The sequence below is a fragment of the Uranotaenia lowii genome, chromosome 3 (genome assembly GCF_029784155.1).
Source record: "Uranotaenia lowii strain MFRU-FL chromosome 3, ASM2978415v1, whole genome shotgun sequence".
Lineage (NCBI taxonomy): Eukaryota > Metazoa > Arthropoda > Insecta > Diptera > Culicidae > Uranotaenia > Uranotaenia lowii.
In genome coordinates, this window is record NC_073693.1 from 183,602,027 (window position 1) to 183,618,481 (window position 16,455).

Consider the following 16,455-nt stretch of genomic DNA (forward strand, 5'->3'; position numbering starts at 1 on the left):
TTTTCCAAAGCGTGCGGGGGCTCAAACAGCATTCATTCGATTTCTCGGAAAAAATCACACAAAATACAACCCATTTGGTTCAAAATTTTCAAGTTCGAATAAGCTTTTTTCTGAAATAATTGAAAAATATAGGGGAAATGAGGGTAAAAACAGCCATAACTCCATTTTCTGAAGCGTGCGGAGGCCAAAACAGCCTTCATTCGATTCCTCAGAAAAAATTACACACGATAGGTCTGTTTTCATTCAAAATTCTCTGGTTCGAATCAGTGTTTTTCTGGAATGTTTACAAAATATAGGGGAATAAGGGGTTAAAAAGGCACTATATCTCCGTTCGTAAGCTTGTGCGGCGTTTGAAACTATGTCCAATCGATTCTCCGAAAATTTTTACAAAAGAAAGTATATTTTCATAGATTTGGGTCATGTAGCACGAAAGATATTGAATTTCTTCGCGGTTTGTACACTTTTTTCCCCATTGTGCGATGTATAAAAACGACAATATCACTAAGATACTGAAAATTTAATATGGACGACCCCTTTTGCCGACCCCTTGCACTAAATTGGATACCTCAAATCGATTGCACGTCACTCAAAACTATCGTGTACAAATTTTAATCTGAATACGATGTATAATAACGTCAATATCGCAAAAACAGTGAACAGTTAATATGGACGACCCCTTTGGTTGTCCCCTTACACAAAATTTGACACCTGAAATCGATTTCTCGTCTTTCAACACACTCATGTGCAAATTTCCAACACAATCTGACGAAAAATAACGTCAATATCCTGAAAACAATATTTGTCTTGTATGGACGACCCCCTTCAGAAGGGGTCATCGACAAATCTGAAAACATTTTTCATCAATCCTGGTCCTAATGAATATCCATGCCAAATTTCAGCTTTCTAGCTCTTAAGACGGCTGAGTCTATAGAGGACAAACAAACAAACAAACAAACAAACAAACAAACATACAGAAATAGCTTTATATATATATAGATTTAACATAACTTTTAAGTTCTAATGAAAGACATTTTAAATTTAAGGAAATGCAAACGGAGTTAATTATTTTAATTTGAAAAAATAAAAAGCCATATGAGGTTAGGGGGTTTCGAAAAATCTTACGTAAGAAACTATACATGATAATCCAAATCCAAGCCAATCATGCGAAACCAATTTACTCAGTTTTACTTGCATTCTTATTAGCTCTTGTTTTTTAAATTGATGTTATGTTTACATTTTCATCTGTCAATATGTTGATCTATGGAACAATCTAGTAGAAGACTGATTTAAAATTGATACAGACCGTTTCAAAGTGATCCATCGCCGAAAAGCAAGTTCTTATCTGTAATTTAAAAAAAATATTCACATTACATACTTAATTGTAAAATGAAAGTATCGTGACCGATGTCTTAAATCCATTATTTGAGCGTAAATCTCATTTGTATGTTTTGAATTATTAAGTTTTGTACTAGTTGATTCATATATTTTTTTCTCCATTAATCGAAATCAATATGAGACGAAGAGTAGATTCACATTGATGAATTTCTGAAATAGACTTTTTCCAATTATCATTACCGAAAACTCATTTGTCTTTCCGAAAGTTTTAGAGCTTTTTATCACTGCTTCATAGATAGAAATAGGGATTTTCTTTAAGAAATACCTAGGACCATAGAAGGTGTAGGAAATCACGATCACACCATTTCCAAAAATGGATCCTGATCTATAACCTCCCTTACTAACACAACCCTTTCCTTGGATATTTGAATAAAGTCGCAGACGTATAGACGGTTTCGATAGTTGATGATATTGACTTGCATTCGTTTCTTAATTTTCCTAAACTAGGTTTTGAAATATATAGGGGTAAGAGGTTGTTGACTGAACCTAAAAAGTATCCTACTATCATTCCTTCCTATTTCCCCATTAACTACTAGGACGTGGCCGGCGCCGTAATTGATATTTTTCAAAGGGAGAGCATCAGTTTTGTGTACTGCTTATCCCAATCACCATTTTTTTGGACCTTGCACAAAATTCATGGTATCGATAAAATCACGAAGTAGCAACCATTGGTGAAGTAGAACTTGTTCTGCTTAGCCACACCACCAGCGATCATGGAATTGGAAATGCGTAAGTTGATCAAAGCCTAATAAATTATGTTGTGTGAAGTCTTTTTTGATTGTTGGTGTGTAATTTTTTTAAACAATTTAAATGAATAATTATAATATCAAACTTTAAATGAATAATTATAAAATCAAACCAATTTTTATTTCAAACTTCATGTCATTTAGAAATATACAATTGGAAAACACTTTTACCCAATCATACCTTTTAGAGATTTGTCCCTACGGCTTCATGCCATTTATGAACGATTAAAATACCACAATGTTAATTGATCTGAAACTTTGCTCTTTTCCGTCTTCACTGGAACAGCTCTGAATTTTCGAATCATAAATCATTTCCGGGATATCATCGTGGGCTGTCAGTTTCACAGCATTTAATAAACAAATTGATCGAATGATCTGTGCCGAAATTGGGCCAGGTGCCGAGTACAAGAAAAACGGTCAATTGCGTAACCTGTCAGCGTCTGGCGTATTTGTAAACAATTAGGTATCTAAGTTAAAAAATCAATTAAGGTAAGCCAGCCTAGATATAAAGCAACATAGTAAATGAATTGGATTATTTGTTCCGCAAAAAATACGGCTCCAGTGAATGTAGGTAGGTAGCTGGTAGGTACCAATCTTTCTCTGCTCGCTTGGAAACTTGAAACCAGCTGATGCCTTTTTTTTCACCTAAAGATGCTTGTTGCACGTTGTTACGAGTGGCTTGAGCGTATGCCGGCAAAGATGACAACAACAGAGTTTGCAGTTTTTCCTCTCACCTGAGACAGTGCGCTGCGCTGTGTGATGTGATGTGACATCACTTTCGATAGGCTCTTGGACCAATGCATGACGATGGGACGGACGAAAACCTCGAGTAAGGCACTGTTCGGATGATGGTCGAATAAGCAACCATAAAATCACGTGTTACCACATATAATAAATAGATAAAGACACAGCTGGTTGATATTTGTGTCACTGTGATTGTGTGTACAAGTATTGGACTATTGTATAACACATCATGTAGCATCGATCGCATACAACTTTACTTAGTCTGCAAATAGGGGAAAAGAAAGTTTCAACTGTAGATTTTGAAAATTGTTTAACTTATACTTTCATAGAGCACCTCACCAGACCAAATTATAGCTCTCACAGCTCTCCGTGAAGTTTTTTCGTCAGCCAATTTTTATGAAACTCTTGGGTATGCTGTAATAAAATAAGCCAACACGTGAAACGCTCAGAATGGTTCGTTGGCGGTTGCTGGCTCAGCGCTGGCTTAGTCTGCGATTGTCCGCCTCTATGTTAAGTCATTCGTTCGAACACAAAATCCCCACGGGCAGATACAAAAGGGTGTGCGCGCCAATAACACTGGAATCTTGAACTTTAACACGTTTTAGAAGTTGAGCTGATCGTGCTGTGCGAAATGTAAAAGTGCCACTAAGAGAAGCTTCTTAATTGGCCGATGATGTACTACTAGAGTGTGCGGCACTGCGGTTATAAAATTATTTTGAGTGCTATTGTGATACCTGCTGGAGTGTTTACGATTTTAAAATGAAAATGTCTACCGCAATCGCAATCTTTACACTTTGTGTTCTGGTATGTGCCAATAACATAAATGCACAATCAACAGAAAAAGAGCAATCAAGTGCTACGGGGTTTGGAAATCTCATCAGGCTAGATCAAATATTGGATATTTTTGATCTGCGCAATGTTGGATCCAAATGGAATGATATATCGAAACGGTTAACAAACAACTGCTCTGCGAATATGGAGCAATATTTCCGTGGATTGCAAGGCGGAAAAAATTGGGCAATTCAAAGTAAGTGAACCATACACAAAGTGTGTGCTTTAATAAAGTGTGTGCATTGAATGATTGGTTTTTGAACGAAGGTTATGAAAAAAAATGTTTCGTCAATATCCTCTAGCAATTATGGCAACAATTAGTTGAATAGTAAGAAGTTCTTCGATGCAGAAAATAATAATAGGTATTTCAAGAACAATGTAACCATGTTTAATGACTCTACACAACAAAACCTTTTTCAATTCAACGTACTTTATAAGAAAAAATGTAAAAAATTCGAAAGCCTGAAATAAAAAAAAACGGTATATTGTGGGTTTTTTTTTTTTAAATATCGTTTTAAAAAAATACAGAAATACTTTTTGTTCTTAATATTAAAATTTAAATATTGAACTGTTTTAAAGATTATCATTAAAGTGCCCGACTTTAAGTATTGCCATCCTTAGTTGTTTTTCTTCAACGAAGAAAATAGTTTATATAAAACACACCCCGAAACTTTATGTCACTACTATTTCCGATGACTGGCTATAAAGTGGAAGAGTGATGTACAAACAAAACGGCATTGAGTCAATACCAAATGTCACAATCCATCTGTTTTTTTTCGGTTTTTTTTTACTAGAAAACCTTGAGACGGAGCATCACCCAAAAATCTCGACTGCCTTGAGAACTTGTTGAAGAGAAGTTGAAGAAACAAAAACGCTCTTCGGTGTTCCGAACGTTTGTCCAAAACAGCGCGCGCGAAAATGCATTTACATAATTTTAGAAATATGCTTCTGAGTCAGCCGGATGCGCATATCAACCTGCCGACCTACCAGTAGCTTCCAGGGTCTTGATTCATTTTCCGCCTTGAAGAATGAAACAGTATTACCACACTCACTTAGTCGCTTTGGCCGAGAATGTTCAATGATAGTGGAAACGAGGAACTCCACGCGAGAACAAAGCCTTGATTTTATGTGAGTGTTCTTATTATCTTGTATGACCGGGACAACTTTCAGTTTCCAATTACATATTGCGTTCTAGGTCGAAAGTGTATTGCTCCAGATAAAGTTCCAATCAGAACTATTTTCTGACGAATGTTGGTAACTTCCTACCCTTTAAATATTTGGCGCACATTGAGCTGCTGCAAAAGTGAAGAGTACATATCTATATAAGTTATCAGCTGACCTTTCAAAAATAAATGAAATTTCCTAAAAATTATTACCTAACATTTTATTGTTTGGAATTTGTTTTGTAGGCATTTTTGAAGGAGGGGCTTCAATTTATCATAGAAACATTTCTCGTATTCGAATACCCTTACATGCCAAATTCGGTTCCATTTGCACGATCAGCTGTTCAGTTATGTTGAAAATTATTAGGCAGCATCCAACCCTTCCCATTTCCATCCGCCCAATTGAAAGAGTTAGGGTTACCAAATATTCATAAAAGCATTTCCGTACCGAATACCCTGCAATGCCAAATTCGGCATTGGATTTGCTGGAATAGTTCTTGCAGTTATAATAGTTGAGCAATAAAATTGAATGGCAGCTGCCCCTCCCTTCCCCGCTCCCCAACTCGCTGGAAAAAGGAGGGTGTCTCGATTACAAATATCCTTACATGCCATATTTCGTTCTATTTGCTTGATTAGTTTCCGAGTTATGTAAGAAATTGTAAAAGAGCCCACTCTCCTCTTCTCTATCATCCCACTGGAAAAATGATGGGTTACCAAACCATCATAGAAACATTCCTCGTACCAAAATACAACCCCATGCCTAATTCGGTTCCATCTGCATGATCAGTTCTCGAGTTATGGAGCCTTTCAACTTTTGTTTGAGAGATACCCTCCCTCCTTCAGTGAAAGGTAGGGGTCCTAGACTATTACAGGAACCTTCCAGCCCCAAAAACCTGCAGATACCAATTTTCACGATGATCGATTTCGTAGTTTCCGAGTCGATAGGGAACATACAGACAGACAGACAAACATTCATTTTTTATATATTTAGATTAGAATTTTTGAAACATTGTTCGAAATGTGTAAAATGGGGGTGACATAGCACAGCACAGATTAAAAATGTTATTGCTTACAACATTGATTGGGGATTTAGCATGTTTGACGGATTTTGCATGTTTGAACGGATTTTTCCACGATGAAGCAATTATATTTCTATTGGTGAATGATGTGTCCACGTTCATTCATTTCAAATTCACACTTCGTGTACTAGACGCATATCTAAAGTTTTTTTTAGAAAACGTGTTCTATTTTCGCACGCTGTGATGCAAAAATACCGATATTCCTATCACATACGGCTGAAATAGAAACAGTGCTGTAAAAAATACAACGCCCAAAGATCTTGAAAACATTTTTTCATGGTAAAATTTTCAAAATGTGCTATTTCTAATTTCTACCACTTTTCCTAACACGAGTGAACTTGCTCAACTGAACTGAACAACTGAAAATAGCAATAAAAATTTTGGAAGCGATTCATTAGGTCCTGAATTAACGCAACGAATTTCAATTTAATATGGGAAAACATAATTTTTCATTCAAAAATCACCAGAGATGTACTGGAAGTTCAGATAAGTATAACTTTGGATGATTAATATTTCTTGATTCATGCAGTGAATTTTATGTAAACAACCCTGTATCGTTGAAAGATATTCGTTGTTATGAGAAAAAATGTTTTACAAAATTTAATCACAAAAAAAAACTGTTTTACATAGCCAATAAGTTTGTTGATTTATATAACCCTTGCAAAAATATTTCATGAAATTATAAAAACTCTAGAAATCAAATACTTCCATTTTTGAACACTTTTCAATGATTAAGATTTATTATTTTTAAACAGTTATTATTTTTTCCATAAATTACTTAGCTTCTTTTAATGTTAGCCAAAAATGAAGCTTAAGAATATGCAAAACCAATAATTAAAGACAAAATTCAACAATTTTTTTCAAATTTTAAACTGATGCTTGGTGACCCAAAAGGCATAAAAAAAACATATGGGAGCAAAAAGTCAATTTTAGCAGCGGTCTATTGACCCACAGCCATCCACTCTACGTGACGAAGGGTCAATTTTAATTTGACCATAACTTTTTCAAAAATCAAAATTTTTCAACGATACGCTAACGAGATTAACTGAGAAAAAAAATTAAAATCATATTTTTTTAACCAATTGTCACTCCGCATGACCGTACAATAATAACAGAATGAGGACTGTAAAATAAAGAATGAATAATGAAAGATTGAAGAATGAAGAGTGAAGAATGAAGAGTGAAGAATGAAGTATGAAAAAATATAATTTTATTTTTAGAAGCTTGATATAAAATAGTTCATTGTCACACGTGATTATTTCCTGTTTTTACTGAGTAACAATAAAAATCACCCGACCCTTTTTATACTAGGGTAACGGACCAATTTTGGACCGCTTTGGGAAGTGGCTATGCTATTTTTTGAAATAAAAAAGTACATGTTACAATTTTTGACTACTTTATCCGTTCATTACGAAGATCAAGGCTTTTTCTATCAAAACATATCGTCGTTTGTTGCAATGAAACAAGATATAAGCCTAAAAACTCATTTCTTTGAACATTGCTCTGGTCGGTATTTTGGACCACCAAGTTTCTATTTTGGACCACCCTTTAGACCTATTTTGGACCACCCTTAAACTAAATAAGTTTTTTTTCGCAATTATGCCAATAATTCAGTTTATCTTTTGCTTTCTTATTCTTGCAGTCAAGTTTTGTTTGTTCATGTTAATTCATCCCTGAACTAACTTTCTTCAATTTCTCCCAGCCTCTATTTGAGTACACTTGTATGTTGAATATCTCCTACTAAAACCATCTGTTTTTTCTACAACTAATTATGCTTTAAAACAGTAATTTTCGATAAGAATTGAGTAAAAACAAAAAAAGTTCTCCGTTATATAGTGTATTGAAATGTTTTGAAAATTCCGTCAGCACACTGCAATCTCGACGAAATTTGTTCTGCTGTGTTAAATACTGGCCAGTTGGCTTATTTTTAGGATCAATTTTTTAAACGCAAATCTTCTTCAGACGACCCAATGATAAGTTAAGAAAGTCTGACAACATCAAATTGATGCATTATGACTTCCAAAACCTCAGTGGATTTGGTTTCGATTCAGTTCTGTAGAATTCGTAGATTCCAAGAAGATTCAAATGTGCGAGAATTATGCGATTTTTTGTAACCATCTAAAAGCCAGTTTTCTTTTCGCTGAAAAATTCGCAAAAGTTCAGTTTTATCTTTGAAACAACTTTTGTGCTACGAAATAAATTATCGTTGGAGTAAATTAATCAACAGTTTTCTTTTTTAATAATTGCATAACCACAGGGGCAGAAAAACTTGAGTTTTAGTACTTTTTCGCTTGTAATTTTTACACATTTCAACAATTATTTTCCCTAAGTTTTCAATCACGTTAAGACTATCTCATAGCTATAGTTGAATATATTATATAAATTAGTCTGCTATTAACTGAGATATTTCAACTGTTACCAATTTTAAACTCAGTTACATATTTGACGATTTGTTGTCGGTTTTTTCCCAACCCTTCTCTTAAACGGGGTTTATATTTCGTCTTTCTACCTAATCAACTATATTCTCGAAAATCAACCCTGTATGTTTGTAAGCTTTAGACTAAACTGTCAAAAAAAATTCATGAAACAGAACAAATAATGACTTAATAAAAAATTGGTGCATGTCCAGTTTTTCATGTTTTTGTTTAAGCTGTAGTTTTGACAACTGCTTATCAAACAGTTGCCATTAATGTAGATTGTAAGATTAACTTGGTTTAAAGCATAATGCACAAAAAGTAAGTTAAAACACTGATGAATTAAAACAATAAATGGCTTAATTATATGCCAATTGAAATGAACCCGGTCTGAGGGCGGTTTTGGGCTTTAGCGATTGAAATACTGTGCATAATAATTTTCATATCGCCGTACAACGTTTTAATGCGTTAATGAACATTTAACAACAAGTTTAATACGCAGGTTATGTTGGGTGGTCCAAAATAAGTCCCTAAGGAAATAAGTAGGACCTATTTTCGACATGGCTCGAATTGCGATTAAAACAAGTTTTTTTGATTCTGCGAGCTTACAAACTAGTTTTCAAGTGTTTTATCATAGCTGTGAACATATTTGTAGTTGTTAAACTTATCACAATATGTACCCGGTCCAAAATAAGTCCGTTACCCTATTTTGAACAGCGCCAAGAATGAATAGAAGATATAAATAAGTTTCCGTTGGAGTAATCAACAACACCGTGAACCAAAAACGGAAGTTGTATAATAGAAATCTATTTTAATTGGATTGTTTCCTTCCTATTTACGATATTAAATATAGCGTTTCCAAGTATGTTCCGCTTCAGATCATTTACTGTACATAGATAGAGTAAAAATGATAAGAGTCTCAGGATGAAAGCGTTCTGAAAAGTAAATAAAGATGTTACCTGCATTGAACCTTACTCATCACAATCATCACAACATATTTAAAAACATTAAGTAACACGAAGATCCATCGAATGTTATCAATTAGTCTCAATTGCGATGTGTCACACAAAAACAATAGTTAACACTAATAGGAACGGTGTAACCAATTACAAATGTCGAATCCAGGGTTACAGTTTTAAAAAAAAACATTGAGCTAATAGCAATTAACGTTATATATTTCACGCACCGATTGCTACGCTTCAAAATGCAACTTACCGGTTCAATGACGCTTGACACACATTCTATTTATGAAACAAAATTTCTGCTCGACCGTGCCAGTATCAAAAACCATTCGTCAGCTACAAAAGTGAGCCATGTCCTGGGGCTGGCCATTAACTAAACATTTGAATGCTGTCAGCTGTCAGTTCAATTTCTTTTTCGGTACATTTTCTGCACGACCGTTCGTACCTACGTGTGGCTCAATTCAATTGAAGGTCGAAAATCATATATCTTTAGGTATCAGGTTGATTTTTTACTTGCCAGCCCAATAAATCACGTGCCAAATTTAAGTCACATTAGACCAAGGCATTGGATTGCGTACGAGGTTTTCGATATTTGATCCCAAGTATCCAAGATTTTGGGTATTATTTTTTCCGGAGATCTCTTCTCGCTGGTAATCAGTTTAAGAAATGTTTAAACGTTATAAGAATAAGAATTCCTATCAGAAATAGTTCCAATTGATATACTGGGTCATTGAACTGGTCTTAAGATGACAACACAAAATACATAGAAATACTGCACATAGTGTGTGAGTGTGTGCATTAAAATATAAGAGGACAATATGATTGAAAATAGCAATCTTGATTTTAATCTAAACATCGAAAATGCAAAAAAAGGATTACCTATCGTATTTACCTATCGTAAAATGGCGTCAATAGGGACAAAAATTTTACTCTATGCATCCAATTTCTTCATCCTTTTGAAACCAAAAATTATGAAAATGATTTTCCAATTTGTGAAAAAAAAAATGATAGTCACAATGTTCCCGTATGTTTGGATAACGGGCCGCCTTTCTAATACCCTTTGTAGCTAACTCGTTCTTTATCGCTTGGTTTGAAATGTTGTGGCCAAAAATAATTCCAAAGCTAGTTGCATCATGTATAAGGTGGCCAGATTTTTTGTAGCACGTATCCGATTCGAATATTTGATTTCAAAATTGTCGACCAAAAATCCGGGCAAAATCCGGGCTTTTTTCAATGCTATCCGGGCAACCGGACCGGACAGAACTTTTTCAAATTTTGTATTAAATATTCGGGCAAACCCGGATAAAACCGCGTAATCTGGCAACCATAATCATGCAACAATTACATTTCATATCAATTTGTACGGAGTCTTAGATTGAACTGTTTCGACATCCTCGCTACTGTGCTAAGGCTATAAAACCTTCGTAATTATTTAAAATCGCATAAATTTTATAGGAAGGCGAATCATGTACAGTAGTGTTTTAAATAATAGCAGCTCATCAAATTATTCCACAGAATTATGTTGAAAACAATATTATGCACAAGGATTCATCAAGACAAAAATTCTTAGGAACAATACGGAACTACTTAGAAAGAACAGTTAAGAATATCTGAGAGTGCTATCAATCTACACAGCGGATTTGAAACAATTCTCACCCATCGCAACTTTTTTCTGAACTTCCCAGCTCACCGTTCCCTCTAGGTAGATTATATGAAAAATCAGCCATTACTCGATGATATTGTCAAAAAACTTAAGGTTCAAGATTATATCGTAAATTTTTGTAAGTGCTCAGAGTGCCTCCCAAATCACTCAAATTCCTATCAATTTTAAAAAGATTTCCAACTTTTTTTTTTGTATCAATCGATGCACCTTGAAAAAAATACATTTTATTAAGTAACACTCAAAAGCCAGCAGATCGTGGCCTAGAGGAGCCAACGTTCATGAGATCGAATCCCGGTCGTGACATAACCTGGCACACATAGTATGATGAAGGTTGGCGGTTTTAGCATTAGTGGAATGCTAGCCGGGTATACCTTGGAATTGTACGCCTCAATGATGCAGCACATGCATGTGGATGGATCTTTTTAAGGGAACTTAGATTGCACTTGGAGATCCTACCTAGTTATGTGTGTGCTCGTAGTGCTACCGGTAAACAACTGCAACTTCAACCAATAGTGCAGGGGTGTCAAGTAGCATAGCAAAGTAAAAATAATAACACGGGGTAATACCACAATAGATCAACTTAATGGTCGCAGTGGACTCTCTCCCCAACAGGAAAAAAAAAACACTCAAAAAATCGAAATATTAAACTTTTTTTAAATACCTACTCATAAAAACCAAGACTAAAAAAAATCTGATCACAAAGTTTGAACAAACCTCATAGACGTACCATTGGATTGAATTGCCTTGAATACAAATTCGTTTCTAAATAGAAGGTCATAAAGATGATATTAATCAGCAATTAAAATCTTGTTCAAACATTCACAATATTTATATTTTGCAGGACAAAATCTACAGGTCTAAAATATGAACAAAAAATGAAACCAACCATCTTGGCAATTCTATTGAAATGAGGCGTAATAATAATAGTTAATAATGCTGGACGACTTTTCATATTTTAATCTTCAACTAGTGTATTTCGGTTTTTTTATTCTAACCTCAATTTTATGGGTTGAATGAAAACTGCAAGAAAAATATATGGAATGAAAAAAAAAGGAAAATATCGGAGAGTGTTTTCTATATTCTCTATTCTTATTCTACATTTGCCTCTGAGTTTCTGGTTATGAAATTTTATTAAAAGCGGAGATTGCGGGTTCAAGTCCTGTAGGAGAGCCGTTGTATATTTTGTTTGACGCACATGTTTCTTTAAAAAATTTCTATCACCTTGAAAAATTTTTGCTAACAACAGGGAGACTGTTGGATGAATATACTGGTCGTGTATTTTAAAGTAAGGAAGCTATCTTTGACTAAGGAAGCTATCTTTGACTAAGCAAAAACAATCTTCGAATGTCAAATTACTCTGATCAAATCACCGGTCAGTGCAAAAGTTCAAATTTTATAACTTTTGAATGATCACCTTTTTTACATAAGTCTTTCAGAAAGTTTTGCATTGAACAGGTGTACACATTTCATCATATCTTTTTTATAAAACTCAGTTTGTGCCGAAAAGTTAAAAAATGATGCAACAAATATCTATCTTCCTCACTTGGGTTTATTTAATTTGCTATTCCTGAATGACATGATTGTTATTCAAATATTAACTGCTTCAAAATGTGCTAAAAGTGTCAAAATTTCTACCACTTTTTCCCAATACAGACCCCGTTCGTTTTTGGCAACACGCTCGTAAATTTTATGTTGCCAAAATCGAATGTTGCCAAAATCGAACGGATTTTTGTCACTTTTTTATTTCAAATTTATATTTCAAATTATTCAAAATTGATGTAAAACCTTATATAAGCATAAAATTTTTAAATTTGGCTCAATTATATTAGTTTTAATCAGTAAAATATGGAAAAAATCGTGTTTTTACAGTTTAAAACTATTATAAATTAGCCAAATTGAAAAATTTCATGCTAATATACGTTTTACATTAATTTTTATTAATTTGAAATGAAAATAAAAAATTAAAAAGTTACAAAAAAAAAACCGAATTTTTTAATGTTGCCAAAATCGAACGGTTTTTGCTCGGATGTTGCCAAAATCGAATGTTGCCAAAATCGAACGAGGTCTGTACGAGTGAACTTGCTCTAAAAGTTGTCAATATTGGAGGTGAGCATGCAATGTTGCTTATTCAGCAATTATCCGAATCATCTCATATTGTATACTGATGCTTAGAGGTATCGAAACAACATATGGGAAGCAAAAGGCAATTTTTTGCACCGGTTGATTTGGTTGTTTTTGAATTTTTTTCGTCAGTTGTATTAACAATTTCATGTATTTTGACTGTACGGTCAATTTTGAAAAATATTTTATGATATTTTTGGTAATTTATTCAAATTCAAAACCCAAATGATTTATTTTTATTTTTGTTATTTTGCATTGTTGGAAAAATTTTCTAATAAATATAGATAATGGGTAAACTCGCTGTCTCCATGTTACAAAGGGCCTAATAAACTGAACTACTCAACTCAATGTCGTGTACAAGATCAATTTTCTTAAAAATTAACAATATGTACCTAGTTATTGGCCACTAAACCATGTTTTATGTGTCGTGGTAACCACTTTTCAAAACTAATAACTATCTTAGAGAAGAGGGAAGCCGACATTTTTTTGCGGCGACTCGACATATTAGCAAAAAAAAAGAAATCTTATATGTATCAGAAAAGGAATGATGGCATTTATCTAAAAAGATTTAGGGGTGACTTTGGATTTTTTTTTCTCTTTTTGAAAGGAGTTGTTTAGGCATAGAACCCGTTGAATCATTCTTTCATTCACAAAACAAACTTAAAAAAAACCAAGGGAGAAAAAAGGGAGGCTGAATTTATTTTCCGAATATTGCAGTTTTTCTGAAATAACTATTCTTCAAAACCCTAACATTTTCATACTGATAAAATTTGGAAATTGTTAAAAAATCAAAATATGATATTGATTTTGATTATAAACCACACTACTTGGGAGTCTGTGTTTTCACAAATGTTCAAACTTCTCGGCGCGACGGGTTATTTAAAAAAAAAACGGTTTGTTTCCAATGGGTTAATAAAAGTTGTAAATAATGTACAAATACTCAAATACTGTATAAACATATTATCGATTGATTCAAAACACTGACCTGTGCTAAATTTCAGCCTAAACCGGTGGCTATAAATGAAAGAGTTGCCTTATAAAATGAATCCAAAATTTCGCCGAACAACATGTCAATCACAGGGTGGCCAGCGGATTTCCATTTTTAAATTCCCGTTTTTTTCCCGGTTTTTCCTAGTGAGATTTCATGTTTTTCAAGGTTTAAGGATACACTGTTAAATACATGTTACAAGATTTATTGGCCGAACAAATAAACATTATATAATATTTGAACGTGAAAGTGTGTGGTGAAAACTGAAAATGTTCAGTGAACCAATTTTGTAATTCGAAAGTTATTCACATCTGCGAATATTGCGATGAGGTTTGTTGATTTTTGTGCCGATAATGAAGTATTTAAATGTTGAAATGTAAAAGGGTAAGAAAATAATTTTAGTATTAATTATTAATCCACTCTGATCAGAACTGAATCTTCCATTTGTCAATAAAACAATTTTGGGGTTCAAATGACAATTTTGGGTTTCTATGATCTCTAAAATAATAATGAAGAAAATATATTTACCGATACATTAAAGGCTCGATTTTTTCGTGAAAATAATTAAGCAATTTTGAAATGCAGATATTTTGTCATTTTAAACTGCATAAAAATAAAGTTTAAATTTTCTTTAATTCTTCGAAAAACTAAGATTCTAACTAAGATTGAACGCGCAAATAGAGATTTATTGTCATTATTTCTTCCATAACTCTAAAACGAACGAATAACCCATTATGGCGTCTTAAAATGAAAGCTGTAACATCAAAAGGGCTGGAAAATTGTATATTTTGTCGAATATTTGGTGATATAACATTTCTTTAGGTTTCTCATATAGAAGTTTACTATTCAAAATATGGTAAAACTTCAATGCTTTTATTTGATTTCACTTGGAAAGTTAAAAAGTTATGTGCATTTGAAAATCTCAAAAAATAAAATTTACAAAAATCGCCAGAATGAACCAAATTTGAAAATTTTAGATAATTTCGATAAATCAGTATATTCAGATAAACAAACAAACTTATTTTGTGCTGTTTATGTATTTTACTTTTAAATTCGGACTTAAAATGTTGAACTTAAATTCTGAAATACCAACTTGGTAATAAAATTCTAATCCATGAATGTCGATATTAGTTTCAAAATTTAATTGCAAACTCGAACTTTGAGTTCAATTTCTTTTTATTCTGAATTTGGATATATGATTTTCGAATGATGTAAGAATAAAAATTATTATTAATTATTAAAATTACTTCTTCTATCATAGTACTGTGTACTGGTTACTGATTTATGGATTTAGATTATTAGTATCTTAATTTTTGTTTTACTTCTGTTCTAAAATAGGAACGGTAAACCCAGGTAATGAGTTTGAATATCGAATCTCAAGCTTTTAACATTGTAAAATTTCATATTGTGTCTAAAACTTACACCAGAATCTTGTCTCATAATTCATCTGCATTTTCAGTACCACTTCTGAATGCATGATTGAAGTCTTAACATAGAGAAATTAATTCGACTTTCGTAATAACAGATTATCACCGCTGGTTTTATGATTTTAATTGAATGATTAATGGCATTTCGGTGAACTATACATTCTTATATTCTTCCTATTAGAATGTATAGTTCACCGAAATGCAATTAATTATTGAATTAAAATCATAATTCGACTTTCATAATTCTGAATTTTGAATCAAATCTGTTTTCAAAATCTAAATTTGAAACATCATACTGAGCCTGAATTTTTAATCAAATTTTTCTATATCAATTCTGAATACAAAATTTGGATTCTGAAATCAGGTTTTAAGACCAAGATTTAACAATCCGAACAATTTCGGCTTTAATTTCTAATATTCGGTGGAAAAGGCGAACATTGAAAAATGGAAACACAAATAAACTTTTCCCATTTCGTATTTTCATCAGAGAAAACAATTATTATCTATTATGTCAAATTTTTGTTAAAAGTTTACTCTTAATTAACTTCAACTTCAACCTTTTCTATACGTAGGATTTATATATAAAAAGTTATTTCCACTGCATAAGGTTTTTCCCGGTTTTGATGTCAAATTCCCGGTTATTTCCCGGTTTTCCCGGTGCCATTTTCAATTCCCGGTTTTTTCCCGGTTTTCCCGGTTCGCTGGCCACCCTGCAATCATTATTATATTTACGAAGCGGTCATTTTGATATTTTTGCCATTTTTGTCATTTTTTCACTTTAGTGATTTCAGTCAATTTTTTTCAATTTTGGGCATTTTTATCATTTTTGTGATTTTTGTGATTTTTGTTATTTTTGTCATTTATGTCATTTTTGTCATTTTTGCCATTTTTGTCATTTTGGCAATTTTTGTCATTTTTGCCA

At 33.1% G+C, this 16,455-nt stretch overlaps 1 protein-coding gene across 1 annotated transcript in view; it reads left to right on the forward strand.

The window, feature by feature from the left end:
* The first annotated feature begins 3,357 nt into the window (after positions 1 to 3,357).
* LOC129754622 (nose resistant to fluoxetine protein 6) overlaps positions 3,358 to 16,455 on the forward strand; it is a 55,219-nt gene continuing 42,121 nt past the window's right edge. Inside the window, exon 1 of the mRNA XM_055750785.1 lies at positions 3,358 to 3,912. Within this exon, the coding sequence (XP_055606760.1) occupies positions 3,645 to 3,912 (268 nt within the window). The 5' untranslated portion in view covers positions 3,358 to 3,644. The remainder of the gene's footprint in view (positions 3,913 to 16,455) is intronic.